This window comes from Monodon monoceros, unplaced genomic scaffold, assembly GCF_005190385.1.
Source record: "Monodon monoceros isolate NGI ecotype Baffin Bay Population unplaced genomic scaffold, NGI_Narwhal_1 Super_Scaffold_1, whole genome shotgun sequence".
Taxonomy (NCBI): Eukaryota; Metazoa; Chordata; class Mammalia; order Artiodactyla; family Monodontidae; genus Monodon; species Monodon monoceros.
Genome location: NW_021703765.1, coordinates 57,393,571 through 57,421,219, shown reverse-complemented (window position 1 = coordinate 57,421,219; position 27,649 = coordinate 57,393,571). Strand labels below are relative to the sequence as shown.

At 39.9% G+C, this 27,649-nt stretch overlaps 1 protein-coding gene across 1 annotated transcript; it reads right to left on the bottom strand.

Moving 5' to 3' along the window:
* NDUFV2 (NADH:ubiquinone oxidoreductase core subunit V2) lies at positions 1–25,687 on the bottom strand. The gene is made up of 8 exons (XM_029222963.1): positions 25,499–25,687; positions 18,219–18,284; positions 16,184–16,246; positions 15,980–16,096; positions 13,529–13,697; positions 11,709–11,818; positions 7,025–7,101; positions 1–150 (listed from the first exon to the last, which is right to left on the bottom strand). The coding sequence occupies exons 1-8, from the start codon at positions 25,550–25,552 to the stop codon at positions 57–59; spliced, it is 750 nt and encodes a 249-aa protein (XP_029078796.1). The 5' UTR covers positions 25,553–25,687; the 3' UTR covers positions 1–56.
* Positions 25,688–27,649: the final 1,962 nt, after the last annotated feature.

Sequence of the window (27,649 nt, the reverse complement as noted above, 5' to 3'; positions counted from 1 at the left end):
TAGATAGGAGATTCATATTTTATTTCTCCAGTGACATATTTACAGTTGAATATAAATTAAAGGCCTGCTTGCACACCAAAGCCAGGTCCGTTAGGTGGTTCAGTCAAAGAGGTAAGACCTCCAGCTGGCTCACACGAGAAGCGTCCACTCCTGAAAGGAAAAGTAACATTAAATTGACTGCTAATGATTACCATTTATAACTGTTACCTCACAAGAGCTCAGTTAAGTAACTATTTCTCCTCAGAAAACTAGCATGGATTATTTAATCCAAACATTACAACTGCCGCAAGATTTTCTCTCCCTAAGTTTAAATATAAAAACTGACATAAAAATATGAAATATGAAAAATATAAAAATAATACTAATACTAGTTCCCACTGACTGAGCAGTGTACATACATCTCTGGCTCGTTAAATCTTTACAACAATACCAGGAGACAAGGGACACTGGCCAAAATATTTTACAGATACAGAAACCAAGGCTTGGGATGATGCAGCATCTGCCCGAAGATCATAGCTAAGAACTACAGCAAAATAACCTGGCCCCAGAGGACATTTTTAAAAAGCATGTTTTAATAAACTAGAGCACTACATTTATTCTTTTTATATTTGAATTTTATTTTGACTGAGATCCACTGTCGCAGGGAATACACAGTTACACACTGTATTTGGAAACAAAAACTGGATTCCTTGAGAGATCTGAAGATTTGGGAGGATGTCCCTTAGAAGCCGTAAAGACAAAATCTGTTTGTATTTTTGTTTTTAAAGGCTAAATTATTCATATTAATTTTTCAAAAACAGGTTCCAGATCAGGGTGGCTACCATAGCCACAGAGAAAACATGAACAGGTCCTCCTATAGTTCTATGAAGGGAAGCAGTGCAGAGGTAAATGAACCTGTCTTTTCACCACCACACGTACTTCCCAGGTAATCGTTCAGGCTCAACCTCTGCCCTGTCTGACCTCTGTTGCTAGAGCCTAGCTCAGCACCTACTCCTGTTTCACCCTTCTATTCCCTGGCTTTGCTCATTTACCTTGTTCCTGCCACAGATTTCAGCTGAAGAACTTATTCAATTAAATCATTTTATTCCCTCTGGCTTTGCCCTTCACATTCTGTCATCAATCTTATAAGTCTATTTTTAGAGCCCTAGAAAATCATTTGTTGAGGGGACAGGAAAATGACACCACATAGTCATTTATAAGATCTTTTAAGCTATTACATTACAAAATGCAAGTAACTAAGTAGTGTATTATAATAAAGAATACCTACAAAGTCAAAAATTAGTTAATATATTTGCATTATAGGTTCACTATGAAAACCAGGTAAAAAAGCAGTTACTGTACTATCTGTTACAGCCTAAAATTAAAGTTTTGGGGTAAGTAGCAAAATGATATTTAGCTTTAATAAACAGTAATTTTTTTTTTATGTCAACTGGCAGCACAGGTACCCTTGCTGCTCTTTGACTACCACTGAAATAATGAAATTGATCAATTTTGGAGGACCTTTCTTTCTTCTCCTTTACTCTTGTGGTTTAAGCTCAGCTACCCTCGTTACCAACACAAAGGATCAACTTAGAAAGATTAAAAAACTGAAGTTTCCGGAACAGTAAATAGAATTAATCATGTATACTGCATGAGCTCTTCACATGCAGATTATGGAATTTCATATGAGAAAGTAACTTTAAGAATAATCTGGTCCAGTTTCCTAAAGTTTGTTCCACGAAATTACCATCCCATAACATACTTTCGGGGAAAAAAGGGGGTTCCAGTCCTCTGTTATGCCTGCCTGCAAACTTTCCCCTGCCCCCACCATTCACAAAATGCACATTAAAATACTATAAAGGCTGTAAATACTCCAGTAAAGCCTACAAACTTGGTTTAATCTACTAATCATGTAACTTTCCCCCTCACTTTATCTATAAACATGCTTCAGAACCCTAGAGAGGCCATGATCTAGCCCCACCCATTCACCCAACAGCCACAATTTACACCCAGATTTTCATGTAATAAAAAACAAAAAATGATTTCCCCGATATGCTTAAAATACCATCTATTAATTACCTTGTTCTCTTCAGTACAATTCAAAAGGTAAATCTGGTTTTTTAGCCATTCCAACACTACTTGCACAGTAATCATTTTAACTCATTTGCATTCTAGAAAACTTGGCCTTTCTGTACACTTTTTATGGCTTAAAAAAAGTACTTCTTGGACTTCCCTGGTGGCGCAGTAGTTGAGAATCTGCCTGCCAATGCAGGGGACATGGGTTCGAGCCCTGTTCTGGGAAGATCCCACATGCCGCGGAGCAACCGTGAGCCACAACTACTGAGCCTGCGCGTCTGGAGCCTGTGCTCCACAACAAAAGAGGCTGCGACAGTGAGAGGCCCGCGCACTGCGATGAAGAGTGGCCCCCGCTCGCCGCAACTAGAGAAAGCCCTCGCACAGAAACTAAGACCCAACACAGCCAAAAATAAATATTTATTTTTTAAAAAAAGTACTTCTTAAAAGCTGCTTTATGAAAGTTTAGTGCTTATCTTTTTAATATTACTGAGATATATGCACCACTGCCCCTACATTTAGTATTAAAAAACCAGTGACTTTACTGTCTAGAGTTTATCATCAATCACCTATATCTTTTGTATATATACTTTGTAGCCTATCTATACTTTTAAACACCTCAGATGTTATCTGTACTCCACAGAATTCTGTAAAATTTAAAATATCTTTATAAAACTAAATATGAATAATTCAAGTTGGATTTAAAATTAGTTTTAGATAGTCCATACTAAAAAAAACCCCTATCTATTAATTAGTAATTGAAAGCAGGTTTAGAAGTTATGTTCAGTACTTTAATTGAAAATAAGAACAATCTCTAGGGACTTCCCTGGTGGTGCAGTGGTTAAGAGTCCGCCTGCCAATGAATGGGATCACAGGTTTGATCCCTGGTCCAGGGTGCCACAGAGCAACTAAGCCCATGCGCCACAACTACTGAGCCTGTGCTCTAGAGCCCACGTGCCCTAGAGCCTGTGCTCCGCAAGAAGAGAAGCCACGGCAATGAGAAGCCCGTGCACCGCAATGAAGAGCAGCCCCAGCTATGAAGAGCAGCCCCAGCTTGCGCAACTAGAGAAAGCCCACACATAGCAACGAAGACCCCACGCAGCCAAAAATAAATTAAAAAAAAAAAAGAATCTCTAGCACACAAATATTTATAAATGTCAAAAGAAAGAATGTTGTCTTACCATCAGTTTTTTTATTTCTAGCCATCATTTACCAAAATAATAAAGCAGTTTTGAACCACAAAGAGAAATCTTTACCAATTGTGGCCAGAGTACACCTGATAGTGGTACTCAGAAATCAGTTAACACTGAACCAGTTTAATTTCTCTAATTACTCAAAGACTCACAACTAGCACCTCTTTCAAATATTTAAGCAGAGGGCTTTATTATAAAAATACTAATAAAAAAGCAGTAGCCAGCTTTGGTTAATTTAAAGAACAGCTATAACTATTTTGGTTACTGCTGTCATCACAGTCTCTCTCAATAGCCAAGAAATTAACTTGGGGAAGTTCTTATTTTCATATGCTGGGAAGACATTCTGAATTACCATGTCCAGATACACTCTTTACATATACCACTGGTGGATGCTCTGCAATTACTGAAAACTAGATTTATCTCGGCTATTTATTTATTAAAAAAAATCCTTTTTGGCCGCACCGCATGGCATGCAGGATCTTAGTCCCCTGACCACCTGTGCCCCATGCAGTGGAAGCACAGAGTCCTAACCACTGAACTACCAGGGAATTCCCTATATTAGCTTTTTAAATAAGAGGTGATACGTAGGAAATAAAAATAGGTTGAGAAACCAGTAATTCTTTTTTTTGCGGTACGCGGGCCTCTCACTGTTGTGGCCTCTCCCGTTGTGGAGCACAGGCTCCGGACGCGCAGGCTCAGCGGCCATGGCTCACCGGCCCAGCCGCTCCGCGGCACGTGGGCTCTTCCCGCACCAGGGCACGAACCCATGTCCCCTGCATCGGCAGGCGGACTCTCAACCACTGCACCACCAGGGAAGCCCCGAGAAACCAGTAATTCTTAAGGTCTTTGGCTCAAATCTAGAACACCGTCAAAAAAATCACATTGAAGAACTATTTACAGTTACTGATAAGCACCATCCCTATTATTATTAGATGTCGAAAGTGCTTTACTGTGGTACTTAGTTCCTGTTTATTAATGTTAAAATACAATGTTATAGTATCTCCTGTACTGAAAACAACAACAAACTCTTAATTTCACCCCTGGTAATCTCATCCAGACATGGCTTTAAATACCATCTATAATAACTAATGAATCCCCAATTCATATTTCCAGCCCTAAGGTATTCCCTAAATCCCAAGCTCATATCTAAACTTCCAGCACTCTACCATGGATGTCTAAGTAGGCATCTCAAACATGCTAAGTAGCATGTCCAAAACAAAGTGACTTTTCTTCCCCAAACTTGCCCTACCCCAAATCTTCCTCATTTTAGTTAAAGGAATCACTGAGGTGCTCAGACTAAAAAGCTAGAAATCATTCGTAATTCCTCTGTCCTACAACATCCACTAAATTTTAAACTATTCTTTCCACAGCAACTACGACAATAATTTTAACAAGATCACGCATATCATTCCCTACTGAAAACACTCCAACAGCTTTTTATACTTAGGATTCAACCCAAATTGCTTACCTGGGCCTCTACCTACCTCTCCAACCTCTTCACCACTTTCCTCCTTGATCACTCACTTCAACCACACTGTCATCTTACTTCTCCTCCAGGAACTTAATACCTCCTTTTCCTCTCCCTCTGCAACACTGTTCCTCCAGCTCTTTACATGGTTCCTTTGGGCTTATCATTCAGGTCATTAATTCACCACCTCAGACAGGCCTCACCTGACTAAATTTACCTCCAGTCATCCTCCATCCCCTAACCTGTTTATTTTCCTCCTAGCATTTATTATTCAGGTATTACACTAGTTGTCTCTCTCCATCACTAGAATATAAAATATATGACGACTTTACCTTGTTCATAATTTGTATGCACAACCTAAAACAGTGACTGGCACACAGCACATATCCAGAAATATTTGTGAAACAAATGAATGCTGAGGGAATACAATAAAGTAGACAAAGCAACTTTCTGTCTGTTTGTGTGGCAGGAGATTTAATGCTGGATTAATGTTGTCATCGATAGATCACAAAGTTCACAAGAAAGGACGGAGGAGGGTCTAAGCTCCAAAAGTATGACTACAGAATTACAAACAATACCTAATGAGAAAAAAAGGGGACATTTAAAGAAACCAAGTGGATTTCACAAGGAAATGGGCACCTGAGATATTAAAACAAAGTACCCCAAAGTTGAAAGAAGTATTATGGGTTTAAGTACAAACAAAAGAGTAGCACGAACTTATTTTAAAACATCTGAGTCCTAAAAACAAGCTAAAGTTTGTGAAAGATATTATGAACTTTTGTTTCTGGGCAAGGGGCGGCTACAGTTGAAGCAAGGATAAGTAAGGGACAGGACCAGTGGCTAAGAGAAATACTGTAATGTTAAATGACAAAAGGTTTCACTTCAGTAGCCTCCATAAAGGAGACTAATTCTTCACAGTGGAAATGTTTTATTCCTAAAAAATGTTTTCAGTGTAGCCCAAGTAAGTGAGGAACTAGGAAGAGAATGCCAAACCTCTTTAAGCAAATTCAAGTGTTGAAAGAAGTGTATGTTTTTTAGGGACCAGCTTGCCTTTACTAAACTTAAGTTATCCTGAACTGACCTCTTTTTCTTATTAGGTAGGGTTATTAGTCGGCCAGAACAATGAGGGAGTAATTCTCAGTACTTCTTGCAGACTACAGAACCGTGCATACCCTCTTGACCTAGTAATTCAACCTCAGGGAATTGTTTTTAACAAAAAGAAGGAAAATATATTTTAAAACAGGGTAATAAAGAGCACATCATAGTTCTCGCAATACATTAGAATACTATATGGCCTTTAAAACCTATATATATATATTGAGACAAGGAAAATTTTATATAACATAAGCAGAAAAAATACAAAGGGACTATAACTGTATAAAACCATGCAAACATTGCTAGTATTAAGAGAGAATTTTAAGTAATGTGAACACTTAGATAAGGAATAGGGGTTTGTTTAGCAGCAAAAGTTCAGGTTCATAACTGAATGAGGAGTAATTAGTAGTTATTAATTACTGCAGTTAGTAACATAACTGCAGGATGGGAGTAGCCTGGATAAAACAATGTTTAAGTTGAAAAAAGATCTAGGCATTCTAACTGACTGTAAGTACAATTTAATGGTGTAATGTATCTGAAGTAAGAATTGATGTAATTAGGCTGCATTATTATAAGCATGATGTCTGGAATAAAGAAGACAGTCCCACAATGCCCCATATGCTAAGTACATATCTCAAATACTGTGATTAGTTTAAGTGTCACATTAAGAAACTCATTTCCAACCAGAAGACCTGCCAAGGAGGGAGACCAAAACTATGTCATATAAGGAAAAACAATGAAACAACTGTGAATATTAAATCTGAGAAAAGATATGGGGAAGATGAGATAGCTATTTCAAGTAACTAAAGAGCTGGCATTTGGAAGAGATATAAAAATTATCTTGTGTTTGTTCAAAGGACAGAACCTTTGGACCTTTAGGTGGAAATCAGAGGGAAGACAGACTTTGGGTCAAATCCTGGCAGTATGAACTTTTAAACAATGAAATAGATTTCTATTTGCAGTACATTTCCCTTCTTTATAACATCCAAGTAGATGGATGATTATCTGATAGGGTTTTAGATGATTATCTGATAGGGTATAGGGTTTTAGACGGGGGAAAAAAATCATTGCTTTAAATGACAAGTTGATTTAGATAGTATTCAAGACTCCTGAAAACTCCTGTCGACTTAGGGTTTAAAATTTTAAAATTAAGTCTACATGAAAGACTAACGTAGGTTAAGCCATTAAAATTTATTAAAAAGAAATAAAAGGATACCTTGGCCCAGGTTTTGGGATTTTGCCAGCCTTGAGTTCATCAATAATTTCTTCAATATCCTTAGGTGTCAGATCCTCCTAGAAAAAAAGTAAAAAAAAAAGAAAAAAAGTAAAATCGTCAAATATTAAAATTACATCCTACCTCAAAATCAGTGTAAATCCCTAATAACAGTTTACTGTCTGTCTCAGCTCACAAGTTAGTTACCAAGGCAGCAACAACTGAGTAACTCCTATACATAGTCTGTCCTGCTAAATGCAATAGCAATAGGAGCTGCAGCTGAAGAGGCAGCACAGAGCAGCACTTTGAAGGGAGACGGTTCTGCATTTGAGCTGAAGTCCCAACACTTACTAGCCAGCAATCTGAGAGAAATTACTCGGCTTCCCCAAATTTGTTTCTTCATTCATAAACTGACTTCAGAGCGTTTTGAGGATTAAAAGAGAAAATAAATAAAATAGAACACTGCCATGCACATGCTCAACAAATGCTATGTCCTTGAAGAATCAGTGAGATGCAAATAGTAATTAGCATCAGCAGTCATGCACCAGCAGTCATAAAAAGTAGATGCCTAATATCTATCCCTAAGCTAATGATCTAGTACCCTAGTGATATCTTCTTTATTTCCCAGGTGAAATTCATCCTGTTGCAAACTTCACTTAATTTTCAAAGGGAAAAGTAAAAAACTTATTTTGGACACATTTATTTTAATAAATCTGGACCCTCCAATCCCTGTTTCAACCAGAACAGCTTTGTATTTTGTATACTATGCACCTGTGTAAAATTCTTACCTCAAGGGTTCTGTTATTTAAAATAACAAATACAATTAAAACACACAGACACACTCCTACCCCTGGCTGCACCCTAGGTTTAGTCAAAAGACAGTCAAAACAGAATGGGGCAAGATTAAACTAATAAAAGTGCCTAAACTACATTATATCCCCTCTACCCCTCCCAAACTGTTATGTACTTAAGAAAATGTTTTTAGGACCCTGGTACTATGCTAGAGAAATCATGATTCAGTACTGTATATTCAATGCCTAGCCTCATAGAAGCCCTTTAATATAGAATAAACATTTATAAAAATAAGAACTGCTTAGGGTGCAACAGATGCTCAGAACCTCAAAACTAGAAGGAATCTTTAAACTCACCTAATGATTTTATCTCCCCCAACTCTTTATTATGAAAATTTGAAAAGTATACATGAATAACCATATTCCTTACCATATCTGAATTATGTACACATATGCCTTTTGGTTTTGTTTTGTTTGTGTTTTTTTTTGGCTGTACATTTAAAAGCAAGTTGCAGACATCATGACACTTCACCCCTAATAACCACAGCGGGCAGGCATCTCCTAAGAACTTTTTTTTTTTTGGCCTCACTGCACAGCTTGTGGGATCTTAGTTCCCTGACCAGGGACTGTACCCAGGCCACAGCAGTGAAAGCCCAGAGTCCTGACCACTGGACCGCCAGGGAACTCCCAGAACATTTTTAAATGTTCTTAAGTAACACAATGTCATTACCACACCCAATTAACTAACAATAATTCCTTAATAAAATCAAATGTCAAGACCATATTCAAAGCTACCCAACCATCCTCAAAATGTATTTAATATTTCTCTCTAATCGGTATCCAATCACAGTTTATGTGACTATTTCATTTATCCACTGGTCAGCTGAGATCCATAAAAGTTAACTGCCTCAGGCTTCCCAGGTGGCGCAGTGGTTAAGAATCCGCCTGCCAAGATTGGCAGGGAACACCGGTTCGAGCTCTGGTCCGGGAACATGCCACATGCCACAGAGCAACTAACCCCGTGGGCCACAACTACTGAGCCCATGCTCTAGAGCCCATGTGCCACAACTACCGAAGCCCACACGCCTAGAGCCCGTGCTCCACAAGAGAAGCTACCACAGTGAGAAGCCCACACACCGCAACGAAGAGTAGTCCCCACTCGATGCAACTAAGGAAAGCCCGCGTGCAGCAACGAAGACCCAATGCAGCCAAAAATAAATAAATAATAATAATAAAAAAACAGTTAACTGCCTCACCAAAGACCATACCACTACTAGCTGAATCTCTTGCATAAATCCACAGTCTACTATATTTAGACTTACAGTGCTTCATATAAAGCCTTGACTGTCTAATTCCTGATTAAATTAAGATCCTCATGATTATGAGTAAATTGCAGAAGTGTGGGAAAAGGGTAAGTTATTGCCATATTTTTAAAGGAATTTTCTTTTTTAAGTATGAGAAAGAGGAGGTAAGAAATTTGAATCACCATCATTAAAATGAAGAAAACCCCTACAGGTAATAAAAACATCCTAGAAATGTAAAATGCCAAAGAAGTCCAATTTCATCTTCATTTAAAAAAAAAAATGTAGATTTCCATTACAGGCATTATGGCAGTCCAGCTATCCTGACTGAATGTCCTATTGTAACAACTAACAATGCTGGATAAAATTTTTTTAAAACCTTTAAAATTTTATCAATATCAAGGCACTGACAAGAAAAAAATACCCAGAGGCCAAAAACTCAATGAAAACTTAGGGAGACAGTGGAACAGCAAAAAACCGTGGCTTCAGGGTTTCATAGCCTAGAGGGGCAAGGGACAAATCTCCAGGACACAGGAGGTCATCCAAACCACATAAAGCTGAGACCCCCCCCCCAAAAGCTCTACCCTCAATATAAGGGAAAACTAGAAATTAAAACTGTCTCTCAAAACAACCCTGTTACTCTGGAACCTTACACTTTAGGGGAAGAAGAGGGGAGGATATAGGAAGAGGGGATTTCTTTTGGGCCAGTAGTATTTCCAGGAGCAAGAGAGAAGCAAAGTCAATCCCTTCTTGAAGCATCTACCTTCGACACAGGTCTTAAAAGAATTTCCATAAACAAACTTCTAAGAATTATGAACTATCAAGATATTATGAATGACAGCCATGATATAATTAAGTTAGCAAGCAATTAAAAAAAGATAACTAGAAAACTCCATACACTTGGACATTAAGAACACTTCTAAAAAACACAGGTCAAAGAAGAAATCAAAATGCAAATTTAAAAATATTTAGAACTAAATGATAAAAATATTACTTACCAAAACTTGTAATGGGACTTCCCTGGTGGTCCAGTGGTTAAGAATACACCTTCCAATGTGGGGGACACAGGTTCGATCCCTGGTTGGGGAACTAAGATCTCACATGGTGCAAGGCAACTAAGCCTGTGCGCCACAACTACAGAGCCCACACGCTCTGGAGCCCGTGCCACTAGAGAGCCCATGCGCTGCAGCTACTGAGCCCACTAGCTCTGGAGCCTGTGTGCCACAACTAGAGAGAAGCCCACACACCACAACAAAAGATCCCACAGGCCATAACCAAGACCCAACACAGTCAAAAATAAATATTAAAAAAAAAAAAAGAACTTGTGAGGGGCTTCCCTGGTGGCTCAGTGGTTAAGAAGCCGCCTGCCAATGCAAGAGACATGGGTTCAAGCCCTGGTCTGGGAAGATCCCACATGCCGTGGAGCAACTAGGCCCATGCGCCACAACTATGAGCCTGTGCTCTAGAGCCCATGAGCCACAACTACTGAGCCCGTGCACATACAGCCCGTGCTCCACGACAAGAGAAACCACCGCAATGAGAAGCCCACACACCGCAACAAAGAGTAGCCCCTGCTCAACAAAACTAGAGAAAGCCCGCACAGCAACGAAGACCCAACGTACCCATAAATAAATAAACAAAATAACTTCCTTTAAAAAAAAAAAAAACTTCTGAGATCTGGCTAAAGCAGTTCTTAGAGGTACGATACAATCTCTGTCAAATTTTTAAAACACACAATATAGTATTATTAGCAAGCCTAGATACATGTATTTTGAAAGTTTAAAAAACATGTACAGGAAAAACACACTAAATTTATGATAGTGGTTATCTCTGGGAATGAAAGGAAAAGAACAGGATTTTGAATGGGGGTGGGGGAGGTTTACCCTCACCTATAGTTTATTTCTGCGTATAATAATGATAAAAACTATAATACCTAAAGCAAGTGTGGCAAAATATTATTATCTATTAAGCCTTGGTGGTTATTTTTTGTATTTATATGTAAATTATTAAATTTTTCATTATTTAAAAGATTTTTAAAAATTTATTTATTTACTTTTGGCCACGTTGGGTCTTTGTTGCTGTGTGCAGGCTTTCTCTAGTTGTGGCGAGCAGGGTCTACTCTTCTTTGTGATGCGCGGGCTTCTCACTGCAGTGGCCTCTCTTGTTGTGAAGCACAGGCTCTAGGCGCGCGGGCTTCAGTAGTTGTGGCACGCGGGCTCAGTAGTTGTGGCTCGCAGCCTCAGCAGTTGTGGTGCACAGGCTTAGTTGCTCCACGACACATGGGATCTTCCCAGACCCGGGCTTGAACCTGTGTCCCCTGCACTGGCAGGCGGATTCTTAACCACTGCTCCACCAGGGAAGCCCTAATGATAATAATTTTTTTAAAACATTCTGGTGGACAACAATGTGGAAGCTAAAACTGACATATTTTATGTAAAGTTTTTCTATTCTTTGATTTTTAATAAAGTTTGGAAACCAGGAAAAAAGAAACCTTCTAGATATTTATGCCAACAGTTTCTTCTAAATGAATAATTCAGAAACCAACATCCACATGACAAGAAACCAAATGTTTAAAATATTTAAGTAAATACTCACATAGTAGTTGTCATTTATTTGAACCATTGGTGCGTTTACACAGGCCCCTAAACATTCCACTTCTATAAGAGTGAAAAGTTTGTCAGGTGTAGTCTCTCCAACCTTTATTCCTAAAAATATAAATAAGCACTGGTAAGGACCAGGTTATATTTTAATTGCAATATAGTTTAAGAACCAAGAAAACCCAACATAAAAAGCATATATACATGAAGTATTTACAGAGGCATATAAAAAGTATTCAAGAGCATTAAATTTCTTAAACAGCTCTGTATAGTTATTATAGAACATTAAAGGATTTAAGTGGACTTGTTTCTTTAAAAACAAATTTCAGAGGACTCATCTCCAGTATTTGTTGTTACATAACAGTGCATCAGACCATATTATCTTCATTTTGATCATGATAATTAACCTACTAAAATCAGTCATACTATCAGAAAACAGCTAATGTCAAAGATTAAGAATGTAAGGAATATAGGTACTCTCATATCTTTAGGGAAGGCATTTTAGCAAAATATAGTAAAATCTGACCCAGCAATTCTACTTCTTGTAAACAACCTTCGTGTACAATTGGACAAGTATGCAAAGACATGTTGTACACATGAAAGTAACTGCAGAATAATTTAACTTACAATAGAAAAATGAGGCACACATATTATTATAGCCAAAATCAAGTGCAAAAAGCAAACAGACATATTACATTTATGTATTTAATGAAAATAATTAAAACAACATAAAATCTAAAACTAATATACCTAACTGTTATCAGAATTTGTACCTTGGAGATGGGGGGGGGTAGGATTTTGAGCAGACTTCACACTTCTGTCTTACATACTTCTATACCCTCCAACTATTTTTACAACATGCAAGTAACAACAAAATTAAGAGACACCTCCTTTTACTTCATTTGATATGTATAGTGATAAATGCAGCAATGGCAGTTTTTTATAGTAAAACACCCTTTTAATTCTGTGAATGCTACTGTAATAACATCTTTCTTTTTTAAACATCTTTATTGGAGTATAATTGTAATAACATCTTATTCCAAATTTCCCTTCCTGAAGCATTCTTCCTATTCTAGTATCATTTTTGTTTTTAAAATAAATTTATTTATTTATTTTTGGCTGCATTGGTCTTCGTTGCTGCATGCGGGCTTTCTCTAGTTGTTGTGAGTGGGGGCTACTCTTCGTTGTGGTGCTCAGGCTTCTCATTGCGGTGGCTTCTCTTGCTGTGGAGCACAGGCTCTAGGCACGCGGGCTCCAGTAGTTGTGGCACTCAGGCTTCAGCAGTTGTGGCTTACAGGCTTTTAAGCACAGGCTCAGTAGTTGTGGTGCATGGCCTTAGTTGCTCTGCAGCATGTGGGATCTTCCCAGACCAGGACTCGAACCTTGTCCCCTGCGCTGGCAGGCGGATTCTTAACCAATGCGCCACCAGGGAAGTCCTATTCTCGTATCTTATTTGTTCCAAGTCTTGTTTGGAAGGATACAAGGATGATATAGTCACTTCTTTATGTGCCACATGCTATCACACAACAAGTGAAACTTAATTTTCTAAACAATGAAAACTTTAAAACTTCGAGAAGCTTTTAAAACATACTCAGTGGTTAAGGAAGAAAACGTGAAAACTCAGCTTTGAGGAGGAGAACTAAAGAATACAAAATAGGAAGCAATAATGGTGGGCAAACACAGTAAGACAAAAATTTACTCGTGAAGTACAGATCCAGTAAGATGGTAAAAGTTTGAAAATCAAGGTAAGAAATAGGTCAAATCTCGAAATACAACTCTATTTTTTCATAAAATTTATAAATATACTGTGTCCCATACCAAGCTTTTTCTGAATGGCCTCCAGTATGCTGTCGGAGTTACGAAGCATGCAAGGCGTAGTAGTGCAGACTTGAACATGATACTTTCCAACTGGCTTTCGATTATACATTGTATAAAAAGTTGCTACTTCATATACTCTCATTGGAGGTACTTGTAAAACTTCTGCAACCTAAAATATTTTAAAATAATATGATTACAATATTTATTAATTGAGCATATTACTTCAATTTGGTAAAAACCAAAAAAGTTCTTCAAAAGCAGAAACTATATCTGTATCTGATATCTGCGACGCTAAGTCCTTCAATTTTGACACTTAAAAATTATACATATATCCAGGTTTTGACATGAAAAAGGAACTCATTAAATGGCATTTCAAATGACAAATATATTAAACTTTCTCTTATCAGGGATTCTAAAAGAAATTTATTCTCAAAAGACGTCTAATCCCGGCTCACTTGTGCAAGATTAAAGTAGGTATGCTAAATTTAATTTAGTGATACTAAACCAGCCTTATACGTCCGAATATTTCTCTCAAAATACACACACTGGGGCCTGACCAATGGAATAATTGTAAGTCCCTGGTGTTTAATTGAAAAAGCTCCCCCAAGCTGCTGCTGTGCACCTCCCTACGCCTTAGTGATGGTTAAGGAAATGATGCATGTGCCTCTGGATTTTGTTTTTGTTGTAAGGTTGGGCTTTCTTTTGTGGGGGGGGGGGGACAGTAACATTAAAAATCTCAAAGTGGAAAGAATCTTGATTCTATTCTCTATATGCTATTTCTTGCCTCTCCCACATATACAACCAATTCTAAATAGAACAGGACAATATTTTTGAAATGTTCTCACATTAGTTTCTCATTTTATTTTTTTTATTTTTTTACGGTACACAGGCCTCTCACTGTTGTGGCCTCTCCCGTTGCGGAGCACAGGCTCCAGACGCGCAGGCTCAGCGGCCATGGCTCACGGGCCTAGCCGCTCCGCGGCATGTGGGATCTTCCTGGACCCGGGCACGAACCCGTGTCCCCTGCATCGTTAGGTGGACTCTCAACCACTGTGCCACCAGGGAAGCCCTCTCATTTATTTTATTTTGCTCTGCTAAGCTTGACACTCAGCAAGACTTCCAACAAGCTTACCATTATTAAAAACATAAATTAAAAAAAAAATGTATTTATGATTAGAAACGCATCTAAATCATTATTGAGGAAGTTGGCTATTATAAAAATAATGTAAGGAATTTAGAAAACCCCCAAACATATATGTGATTTACTGGAAAAAAAAGAAAAATAAGCACCTATGTTTACTAAGTATAGTACCAACCAAACTTGCTTTATAACATTTTTCATAGTAAGAAAACAAAAAACTAAAGGTCCACAACAGTGTTAGAGTACTGTACAAAGTAAATAAGAGATCAATGAGCTATATCTAAAATTTGCATCCGGGATTCTATTAGATAAATTGAGGACATTCCTATACTCCAAGAAAGACAATAATGGTCTAACCTAATAGTCAGACTTTAGAAAGTGAAGGAGAATGAAGTATAGCAGAATCTCTGCAATATTCAGTCAAGTAAAAAAGGCATAGAATTATAAATGATTCAGTCCCAGCTCTATCACTTAGAAATCATAATATAATAATTGGAAGAGCTCTACCTAGTTCAAAATCATCATTGCGGATGAGGAAATCCAGAGAAAAATCAGATCTCTTAGTTCAAAGTAAAATATGTTTTCCATTCTATCACATTGGCTTATTAGTCATGTGATTCTCACAAGAATCAAATAATAATGTAAGGTTTTATATGGCACTTTACTGTCACATAATACCATACAAATGTAGTTGTATTAATAGGATATGAATAAACTTGAAATCTGGATTACTGCTGAAAACACTACTAGGAAAAAATGAATCCTAAAACATGCATGAATATATTAACCATATTTAAATGGGTCACCCATAAGATTTCTGTAGGTTGTGGATTCCAAGCTGCCATAATCAAGTGTCGTAAATACCATGTATTATATGTATTTTTGTTAAAGCCTGTAGCCAAAGATGCAAAATATTAAAAAGATTCACATTAGCTGTGAGCAGATCCTTTTCTCTGCAATTCTAGTGTTTAAGCAGTACATTCATTTTCAGAATATCTTGACAGCAAATTACACACATTTGGGATCTTTTATTATTATTACCGTTTCTCTCAAAGACAGAAAAAAAGAAAGCCTCTTTCACTATAATGCCTTTACTACTTCTTGCAAGGATAAAAAGCTCTACCCTTTCAGTTCTCTGCATTATTAAGGGAACCAACAAAAACAAATGTAATTTGAGTTACGAAACATATAAATGATTAAAGGGCTTCAAACTCCTGGACTGATATCAATGAATGTCAGAGAAATTTCTACATAAGGAAGTTACTATACACAATCACTCCTCTTTTTGAACTAACACAAAAATGAAGTACCTTGTTCATAGCAGAGATGGGCAGCCATCCATTCTGTCTTTGGGCTAAATCCAGGACTGGAAGCACAGCTGCTGCTTTATGCCCTTCTGGGTAGTTTTTTACAATTGCCTCTATCCTCTGTATCAAAGAAAAAGCACTTGTTTTTATACATCTGGAAGATACTAAATATTTTATAAATTAATTATAATGTTAATTTAGTCATACCTTATAGTTTTCCGGTGTGAAATCAAATGGAGTATCTGGGTTATTCTCAGGAGTATCTCTGTGCTACACAAAGGAAAAAAAATGTTTTCCAAAATTATCAAAATTGCCTCAAAAGTGTGAATAACTTTGTACTTTACTACTACTTTTCATGTAATCTCTTTGCTTTAATTCGAACGTGATATATACATTAACCTATCCTTGCATCAAGAAGAATAGCTAAACTAATTATGAAATATAGATCTGATGAGTATGATTACCAAAATATTAGCAGAATTCAAAAATTTAGAAGTTTTCAAAATCATCCTTTATAGGTTATGAGAAGTAGCTTTAGGATCAAAACCCAAAAAAAGCATTATCCAACTTGATTAGAGAATAGGATCTTCTAATGTAATCTAATTATAAAAAATTACCAATTATTGGAAGCCTAATGAAATTAAGACATAAAATTTTTTTTTAATTTATTTATTTGGCTGTGCATGTGGGATCTTCGTTGTGGCATGTGGGACCTTTTTTAAAAAATTATTATTTATTTATTTATTTGGTTGCGTCGGGTCCATTGAGAAAGGCGGCCTCCTTAGTTGCAGCAGGTGGGCTCCTTAGTTGCAGCAGGTGGGCTCCTTAGTTGTGGCATGCATGTGGGATCTAGTGCCTGGACCAGGGATCGAACCTGGGCCCCCTGCACTGGGAGTGTGGAGGCTTAACCACTGAACCACCAGGGAAGTCCCAGCATGTGGGATCTTTAGTTGCGGCATGCAAACTCTTACTTGCAGCATGTGGGATCTAGTTCCCAGACCAGGGATGGAACCCGGGCCCCCTGCACTGGGAGTGCAGAGACTTAGCCACTGGACCACAATGGAAGTCCCTAAGACACAAAATACTGAGTGTGAAAATATGTGCATTTTTCCAAAAGAAATTGTACGAGATTGTCAAAGGGACCTACCTCCTACAACAAAAGCACCATTTCTTCTCCACATAACAGAAACTAGCCAACAGCTAGTTTTCTGTAACAGAAACTAGCCAACAGCTAGTTTTCTGTAACAGAAACTAGCCAACAGCTAGTTTTCTGTAACAGAAACTAGCCAACAGCTAGTTTTCTGTAACAGAAACTAGCCAACAGCAAGCTTTATTTCTTCTCCAAAAGAGCAGGCCCTCTTCAAACACTGACAAGAAATGGCATGTCAACAGGAAATCAAATGAGTCACACTGAGATTAACACTTACATCAATTAATGTTTTGTATGTATGGTGAACACAGAACTGAATCCCTTAGTAAGTTAACTCTCAGAGTTCTGGTTTTTCAAGGACATAGAAGAGAAAAAAAGTGGAAACTTTGGACAATGATCTCTAATGTTTTTAGACAAAGATGACAAAATACAAAGCAGGTCTCTACTTATTAATAGTATAGCTAACTCATTTATTAAGAGTCAGCCTAAAAATAATTCATTTTCCAAAATGATACCACTAACTCTAAATCAACATACAAGTCCACTAAATTGCCTTTAAACACTAGATTGATTCCTAAAAAATGTACCTTGTCACGGAAAGCGGATACATATCTTAGCCTTTCTGAATTGTGCAACCAAGCTAGGGATTCATCGACCTCTACCTGTAGTGAAACCCTGGACACGAAAAACATAAAAGGCCAACTGCCAATGTGTTCGCTGTATTACTAAAATCTATGAGTTTCAAGCTAGTGCCATTTTGGGATTCCCCAAGTTGCAGCCTCAGAGTCTTCACTAGCCAACATGAATGATTTTTAAGAACCTAAAGTGTGACAAGAAATCAGGTTAGGTTCACAGTTATTTCACCAAGGAATAATCTAAATTCTTATTCCCAGAGTTGCGCTGGTATCAATTTAAATTTGAGAGGTTTAGCTGGAACTACACCTCTTGAAATGTAGTGAATTCAATTAGCTATGTTTAAAATCCCACAATGGCCAGCAAATACCAAAGACACTGGTGTTTAAGATATGTTGTGTTGTATCTACCCAAATTTCCAACTCCTTCCATTCTGAAGAAATCTAAGTAATTACTTACCACAAATAAGGCTCCTCCAGCTCCATTCTGCACAGCTGTCTTATGCAAATTCCTTACATGTCTTCCCTAAAATTTTAAGAGAGTTTAGTAAATCAAAAGCCTTATGAAATTTTAAGAGCCATAATTTAAAATAATAGAATCAACTGATAGAAGTAGAATATCTTAAGAGATATGGCCTACCACACTACACCATGCCCACCTCTATTTCAGGAGAGATATAAGGAAATGGAGATTCAAAGGTAAGGTTACTGGGCTTCCCTGGTGGTGTGGTTGAGAGTCCGCCTGCCGATGCAGGGGATACAGGTTCGTGCCCCGGTCCGGGAGGATCCCACGTGCCGCAGAATGGCTGGGCCCGTGGGCCGTGGGCCGTGGGCCGCGGCCGCTGAGCCTGCGCGTCCGGAGCCTGTGCTCCGCAACGGGAGGGGCCGCAGCAGTGAGAGGCCCGCGTACCACAAAAAAAAAAAAAAAAAGGTAAGGTTACTAACTTGCCTGAGGTAACACGCAAGAGTCAGTGGAAGAACCAGAATGACAACCTAATCTCCTGAGTCGCCTCCTGAGTCGCATATCCTTTCTCCTACATTCTTTTGGCATGCAATTGCAGAGTTAATGTACCATTAACTTACTGCCTTTCACTTTTGTCTGAATCAAGTTGGATAGCTTTCATTTCATAAACATGTTTTCATTCTGTAAAAATGAGTTGAATGTACACCCCCTTTTCAATTCTTTACTACATTATTTAGAAACTCCAGCCATAAAGGTAGTTTCAGAAAGCTTCTTATAACGCTATGCAGATTGACCATACTCAATTGCTTTGGAAGGAATCCATTTGATTACTCTCTATGTTGCATTTCATTTCTCTTTGCCTTATTGCTTCTCCCCCACTTCTACCTTCTCTACCCTCTCCCTGAAAAGCAATTCTACTGTTGTTCAGAAATCCTCCAACTTCTGAGTTCTACTAACCACAGGTGGTAGAACACTGGATTAAACAAAGCATGGAACTGGCAAAGAGCTGGACAATTCAAAGGCAAACATAACAGACAAGGAAGCAAAAGCAGTGACATAACACAATCACAGATTTAACTTTTCCCTAGATCCAAATAATATTTCAGTTCAAGAAATAAGTTTACACAGAACACTTGCTTTAATTAACAAGAAAAGACCCAGGTACAGAATGTGAAACATAGGTATAAAATATGGGAGTGATAAATATATTCAGGATAATGGGGGGAGGAGGGGAGAATCTGATCAGCTGTGGTACACAAAGGGGCTTCAACTGTGTTGGCTTTGCTTTCTTTCTTAGGCAGCAAGTGGATGGATACACAATGTTTATTATATTCTTTTTGCTTTTTGGTGTCTGAGATATATGATAAAAACTTCCTTTACAATAAATGCAACACACACAACACACACGTATTATACATTACATATTATGTAGCTAAGAAAAATATTTCTTAAAAATAATGACATAGGGCTTCCCTGGTGGCGCAGCGGTTGAGAGTCCGCCTGCCGAAGCAGGGGACACGGGTTCGTGCCCCAGTCCAGGAAGATCCCACATGCCGCGGAGCAGCTAGGCCCGTGAGCCATGGCTGCTGAGCCTGCGCGTCCAGAGCCTGTGCTCCGCAACGGGAGAGGCCACAACAGTGAGAGGCCCGCGTACCGCAAAAAAAAAAAAAAAAAAAAAAGACATAGAAAGAGGTGTTTGTGGCACAATCATAACTGGAAAATATCAAGGTTAAACAAAACAAACAGAAAAGCATAAACTACCATCCCAATATATTCAATATAGACATTAATGAAAATACTAGATGGCCTTAACAATTAAAAGTGCTTATCTGTTATTATGATAACAAGATTACAAGGGACTCTTATTTTATACTTTGTTTCTTATATTTTTCTCTATTTTCTAGCTTTCTTTTAGCATGAATTGACAAATTGAAAAAAAAATTCTTATTTAAAACAAAACGTTCATCAAGTACAAAATGAAACATCTACTGTTAATTCTCTTTCCAATTTCCCAGTATATCAAAATAAACACCACCAATCTCTTAAGTTAGAACAGCTTCAGTTTTGATCCTTTCCTCATTATTCCAGGATATGTCACATACCTTACTTAAAAATATACAGATAATCTTGAAAATTGGTCTTGAGGTCTATGTAGCGGCATACTGGAAAATCCATTTTGAGGCACTCTCTGGCTGACCTGTAACTCTGCATATGCACGTGAATTTACACACACACACACACACACACACACACACACATTCTCTCTCTCTCTCTCTCCCCCCAAAATAGAGTGTTTTAAAGTCCAAATCCTTGTAGACTACATACTGATAGAGAACAGTCAGGAAGAAGTAGTTAAGTTACAGAAAGAAAAGCTGGAGTTTCAGATGATCATGACGGTTTTTTTAATGGAAGATTTGGGTTTAGATCACCATGCTGCCACTTGCTAACGTGTAACCTTCCACAAGTCACTTAAATTTTAAAAAGATGTTGGGGGTAGGAGTTTATTAATTAATTAATTTTTGCTGTGTTGGGTCTTCGTTTCTGTGCAAGGGCTTTCTCTAGTTGTGGCAAGCGGGGGCCACTCTTCATCGCGGTGCGTGGGCCTCTCACTATCGCGGCCTCTCCTGTTGCGGAGCACAGGCTCCAGACGCGCAGGCTCAGTAGTTGTGGCTATATATGTATATATATAGAGTGTGTGTGTCTGTGTGTGTATGGTACGCGGGCCTCTCACTGTTGTGGCTTCTCCCGTTGCGGAGCACAGGCTCTGGACGCACAGGCTCAGCGGCCATGGCTCACGGGCCCAGCCGCTCCGCGGCATGTGGGATCTTCCCGGACCAGGGCACGAACCCATGTCCCCTGCACCGGCAGGCGGACTCTCAATCACTGCGCCACCAGGGAAGCCCTATATTTTTAAAGTTATAAAATATTGGCTATATTCCCTGTGCTGTACAATAATATATCCTTGCAGCCTATTTATTTTATATATAGTAGTTGTAACTCTTAATCCCCTACCTCTATCTTGCCCCTCCCCTCTATAATTCAAACTTTTAATATCTTATTTATTCCTTTACTGAAAATGCCTGATGTGGATATTATAATGAATGTAGTAAAATAGGTGAAGTTCCTAAAGATATCAAAAAACAGGGCAGCTTTGAAAACGGCCACGTGATAACTTGCTATGAATGAGTAACAGTGTATGCCCAGTTGAAAAACAAATGAGGGCTAATATTTATCAGTTTACCTTCATTATTTTGCTTGCTTTTGTTTTATAAACAAATTGAGCCCTTTCTCTATTTTGAAGAAATCACCTTTGACATTAAGTTGCTAAAATTCTGTGTTAATGTATATATATTTAGGTTTTCCGTAAGAACAGAAGAGCTGCATTTACTGTTTTTTAAAAAAAACACACAGCATATATAGGGAGACAGATTAGAAATGAAAAGGCCTGCCTCCCTTGGCTCACAAAATCCCTACATAGGTATTATTATCATCCCTTCGTTTTACAGATATGGAAACTAAGGCTCAAAGAAGGAAAGAAAAGGACTTTCACTAGATCACACAGCTAAATCCATGAAAAGTCAAACACAGGTTTTTCTGACTTGAGGACACGCCGTCTAAACTAAACCACTAAACCACTAAAACTAAGTTTTGTAATATTTTCAAATATACATAGGAGAGTTTTACAAATGTTCTCCAAATAAACTTGCATCAACAGCTTAACTAAAAATGTTAATTTGGATTAAAGAAATATAAGTGATTTTACTAGCATTGTGAGAGAATTATCAAGTAAAATTTGGCCAAATTTTATATTATAGAAAAGCTAAAACGAACAACTCAGGTATTAAAGGAGCATTACAGATTAAGATAACCATATTAATGGTCACAATATTCGTGATTACTTTCAGCCATCTTGCCCATAAATTAAACAAAGCATTCTTTACATATCTAAAATCCAGTATGGATACCAATAACTCTCCAATGTCCTAAGGAGAAGAATACTTCATAGAAATGAAATGTCCAAACATCACTTCAGTCAGTCTCACCTTCACCAATTACTATAACCTTAGGGAGGCTGCTCTGCTTCTCAGCACCTCTCACTGTTGTGGCCTCTCCTGTTGCGGAGCACAGGCTCCGGCGCGCAGGCCCAGTGGCCATGGCTCACGGGCCCAGCCGCTCCACGGCATGTGGGATCTTCCCGGACCGGGGCACGAACCTGTGTCCCCTGCATCGGCAGGCGGACTCTCAACCACTGCGCCACCAGGGAAGCCCTAGCATACTATTTTTATCCTTACACTGGAGACTGAGTTCACATCTCCAATATAAAGATCTGAGTTTGTAGTGTCTAATAGTGACCTACTGAACCCCCGTGTATAAACTTAAAATGTGTTCATTTTCTCTTTCCCCTAAACTGTTTATGGCTGTGGCAGGCAAGAATAATGGTGCCCCAAAGATACCCACATCCTGATCCTGGGAAGCTGTGAATATGTTAGTATACACAGCAAAAGAGAACTACAGTTGCAGATGGAATTAACGTTGCAAATCAGTTGATCCAAAAATAGGGAGATTTTCTGGCTTATCAGGGTGGGCCCAAGGGCTCTTAAAACAGCAGAGGAGTGAGCAAAGTTAGAGCAGGGTCAGAATGGTATGTGAGAGCTTGACCTGCCCTTGCTGGCTTTGAAGATGGAAGGGGGCTATGGACCAACAAAGAAGGGCACCTTCTAGAAGCTAGAAAAGCCAAGGAAACAGGTTCTCCCCTAGAATCTCCAGAAAGGAAGGTAGCTCTACCAACACCCTGGTTTTAGCCGAGTGAGACCCATGTCAGACTTTTAACCTACACAATCATAAGATAATAAATTGGTGTATGTCACCAAATTTGTGGTAACTTGTTACAAGAGCAATAAAAAACTAATATAAATGCCCTCTAATCTCACTTTTCCTCCTCCCTCCCTCCCTTCCTCCCTCTCTCTTTCTTTCTTTCTAAAGAACTGGGTTAATGTCCTAGAGCCAAAATGTAGATACTGCAAAATAAATGGAATCTCTAATGGAATGGGAAAACATTTCATTCTACAAACCTTAAAATTTAGGAAGAAAAATGCCACCAAAGAACATTCTACTTCTAGTACGGCTGAGTAGATTATTATCAGGCCAAACCACTGGGTGACAACTATAAACTCTGGACAAAATATTTTTTAAAAAATTAAAAACCAAAAATCTTTCTGAAGGCACTGACGAACAACCAAATGCAGGCAGACACATGAAGGGAGTCTAGACTTAGAAGAAGCCAATAAGGGTTCTTTTTTTTCTTTACATCTTTTACTGTGAAGGCAGGCCCCAGTCTATCCCATGCTGGGCAGCTAAAACTCCAAGAGAAAACCTGCAGCCCTAATGTCTTGAAGTACCACAGGAGAGGCTGGGACAACCACAGGAGAGGCATAGGCAAGTGGGAAATCCCAGAAAAGGAAAAGCCAGAGTGGAGAAGCCCCCAATTCTGTGGCTAACTCCAAACATGCATGCACACAGGGCAGACTCCAAACAGCCCAGCTAAAAGAACTGAACCAGTATTTGAGCCGCTGTCCACAACGGAGCCAGACTGCAGTTCAAGTTAATTGCCTGCCTGCAACAACTACAACGAAATACTCTTTGGAGGAATTTTAAAAATCTAGAGCCTCTATGACATCATTCACAATGTCCAGGATACAATCCAGAATCACTCAACATAAAACAACAAAAAAGGAAAACAACCCATTTTCAAGAAAGAAGACAACGGAGATTACCAAACAATAATTTCAAAACTGCTACAACAGTGCTTAAGGACAGAAAGAAAAAAATCTTCAATAAGTGAAAAGATAGAAATAGAAACTATAAAAAAGGAACCAAATTAAAATTCTAAAACTGAAAACACAATCCTTGAAAATGCCACCACAACTCTCTCACCCCTACGAAACTAATTAGTGGCTTGGGAGAGAGGCATGATGAGTTGTAAAATGGTGTCAACATTACAGAAAACTTTGGGCAATTACTAAAGGAAAGATGGAAATAAACCTATTTTGAGTAGCTGTTGCTCCATATTTCATAATTTTTAGGCAATTCTTGACAATCGCTCAATAAGGTATTACTGCACTTTACAGAAAAGAAAAATAGAGCTCAAGGAAATTAAGAAATATGGCTCAAGGTCACACAATTAGTGTCTTCCCCTAGACACTACTAAATTCTGGATATTTTTAAAGCAATGATGAACTGAATAAAATCCTGTGGCTGAAGAAATTGGCAGCTGGCTAATAAAGCAGCAATTATAACAAAATAAGCAATTTCTTTGAAAATGTAAATGATTTCCTTAAAGGTTTCTCTTATAGAAAAGGAACTTTATTGGTGAGACCACTTTACTCACATCTTTCCTGACTTTTGCTAGGTCATTCTGATATTCCACTATTTGTAAAAGGCTAGAAGGGCCTGGTTAGAAGGGCAGTCACGGAATGTCACCTGTCATTATTATTATCCACATTGTTACCTGGAGCCCAGCAGGTAACAGTAGAACCTCAAGCGTTTATTGAAGACCAAACTCTGCAAATTGGAATACTCCCACTTGACAGCCGAGGACACCAGGTGAGAACAATAAGAGCCCAAAAGTGGAAAGACGGTGCACCCCCCATCCAAACTCAGGTCTCCCTGCAAGGCCCTGAGCTCATCCTCCGCTACTGCGCGCCACCGCCCTCCCTTCTGCCGAGAACTGATTCAACCTTTCTACGTTACTGCTGGGGGAAAGGCTGCTTTCCTTCCGGTAAATGCCCCGCCATCATCCTCGTCATTTCTGGAACACGCTCTGTTAAGTTAGTGCGAACGGGTGTTTCACCCCGATTGTACACGTCCTTTCTAGAGACGGGCTTGGATGTCAGGAGCGCGAGCGGCCCCGACGTCCTCCGGGTGCGGGACGCGGTGACGCCATCACTCGGCCAACTTCCCCACCTGCCAAGGGCAGTGCTGCTAGGGGACCCTGGGGCCGCCCCGCGCAGAGACTCGGCCTGCTAGGCGGGCGGGGGTCCCGGCACCGCCCTCCCGCCTCCCGTCCGGAAGGAGGCCTCGCGCCCGCCGCAGCCGCACCGCCGACCCCCTCGCTCCACGGCGACGCGGCCTCCCTGAGGAGGGCGAAGGCCGCGGTGTCCTTGCCGCCGCCCGGGGTCCCGTCCAGGGCCCTGGGCTCCCGCGTGCCCGCTGCAACAGGAGGCGCAGAGAGAGGGGGAGGGCGGCGGCGGCGCCCGCGCTCATTCGAGCCTCCTTACCCACTGGGCGGCGAAGCCGGCCGCACGGGCCCGGAGCGCCGCGGAGAGGAACATGGCAGCCCTAATTGCGGGCCTTTGGGCCGCGCCAGGTACGGTCCCGAGCGCCCGGCACGCACAGCGTGCGCGCCCCCGAGCCCACCCCGCGCGCCAAGGGCGGCAGGGGCGTGCGGGGGCGGCTGGGGCCAATGGGCAGAGACTTCCGGGGCAGGGGCGGCGCCAGGGTCCGCAGGCGCCCTAGAAGGCGGGTTCCGCGGGCAGCGGCCGGGGCCTCCGCCTCGAAAGGAGGTGTCAACGGGCAGCGCCTTGAGCTCTGCCGACCCAGGTTTTTGGGGTGAGCCTCCCTCCTGGAGCCTTAGGAGGATTTAACCGCCTCCTTTTTGATTGTGGTTGCCTAAAAAAAATTTCCGTTCCGTTCCCCTATAAATCGTATGTTACGAATTGCAGAATTGAAGATACAGGGGCTGCCCCCCAGTGAGCTGGGCATAGACACCAAATGCCTTGGTTCCCGTTGTTCTGCTTTAGAGGTGCGTGCCTACGTATTTAGGGACGAAATAATATGATGTCTGGAATTTGCTCCAGCGTAACGGGCCGTGAGTGACGACTGCCTGAAGCTGCGGGGTAGTGCTCGTTACTATTCTCGGCTCTTCGTACGTGTTAGAAATTTTCCATAATAAAACTTTCCAAAGAGAAAAAAGCCACTTCCTTCTTGATGTTTGTTTGGTAATCTCTGGAAATTCCAGCAAGTATTTATTCGGTAATAGCTCTGATCTGCAGAGCGCCACTTCCTGCTGTGGGGAGTTGACCACGCACTTCCCTCTTGATTTCTCCCTTGACTGCCTTTCCTTGTACGTCCTGAACTCACTCGCTTCCTTTTAGGCCCATTTTCTTTGCTATAATAAACTTGTGAGTGATTTCTGGAACTTTCATATCAGGGAGTTTTTAAAAACTTATCCCTCATTAATTTAAAAACTCTAAAATATTCAGTTGCAACTCCTTATGAGTCATATTTTACAAATTAGGGAATTGGAGTCACAGAGGGCTGCCAGCCAGTAGCTAGGAATAGACACCAAATGCCTTGGTTCCCATTCCTTTGCTTCATCTTTTGAATTAGTGTGCTTCCTCTAAATTGGCTTCAGTAGTTCCTTTTAAAAGGGAAAAACATTCTGGGCCTCAGTGTTGATTTAAGCTATTTTATTATAACATTACCTAAATATAGATACACCTAACACTATTATACACATAACACTATTCTTACAGTTCTTACATAACTAAAACCAAAACATATCACAAATACATAGAAACTTAGAAATGTTGATTGATATGGCATGGGTCTTTAAATCTGGAATGCATGCTTTTACTGGACTCTGTTAGGGCCTTCTCTAGCCTCCTGGCCTACTCTTCATGATACCTTCCCTAAGTACACCTGGCTCCACTTTCATCACCACATTTACCACATTCTCCACCAAAGGTGCAGAATCCTGCCCTCCCCAACCCATTCGGTTCAACAACCTGTACTGTGCCTGGCATGTGGGAGGAATTCAATATTTCTTGACCGTGAAAATCTTAACCACAGTGCAAATATATCTGACCTCTCTGAAAGGGCCGTATGTCTGCATGGATTTAGACTTACATGCATGTGTATCAGTGAGAGTGCTTTTCCATACAAGTAACAGGAAACCTAACTGAAGTAGATTAAACAGTACTGGGTTCATGATCTCCCATGAAAAGAATTCCAGAGGTAGAGAAGTTCCAATATTAGATAATTCAGTTACTCAAGGATGTCCTTAAAAACTTGAGTGCCTTCCATCTTTTACTCCTCCATGCTCAGCTAGGACTGCTATGATTGTTACAAGATGGCTGCAGCAGTTCCAAGGACCGTATGCAGATGACAACACTCCAGGGAGAAAAAGCTCTTACCTTTTAAGGAAGGGTCCCAGATGTTCCTCCAGCAGACATTATGAAACACCTGTAAAAATGACATGAAGCACCTATGAAATGCTTTTAAAAGTACCTAGCTTAGGGGCTTCCCTGGTGGCGCAGTGGTTGAGAGTCCACCTGCCGGTGCAGGGGACACGGGTTCGTGCCCTGGTCCGGGAGGATCCCACATGCCGCCGAGCGGCTGGGCCCGTGAGCCGTGGCCGCTGGGCCTGC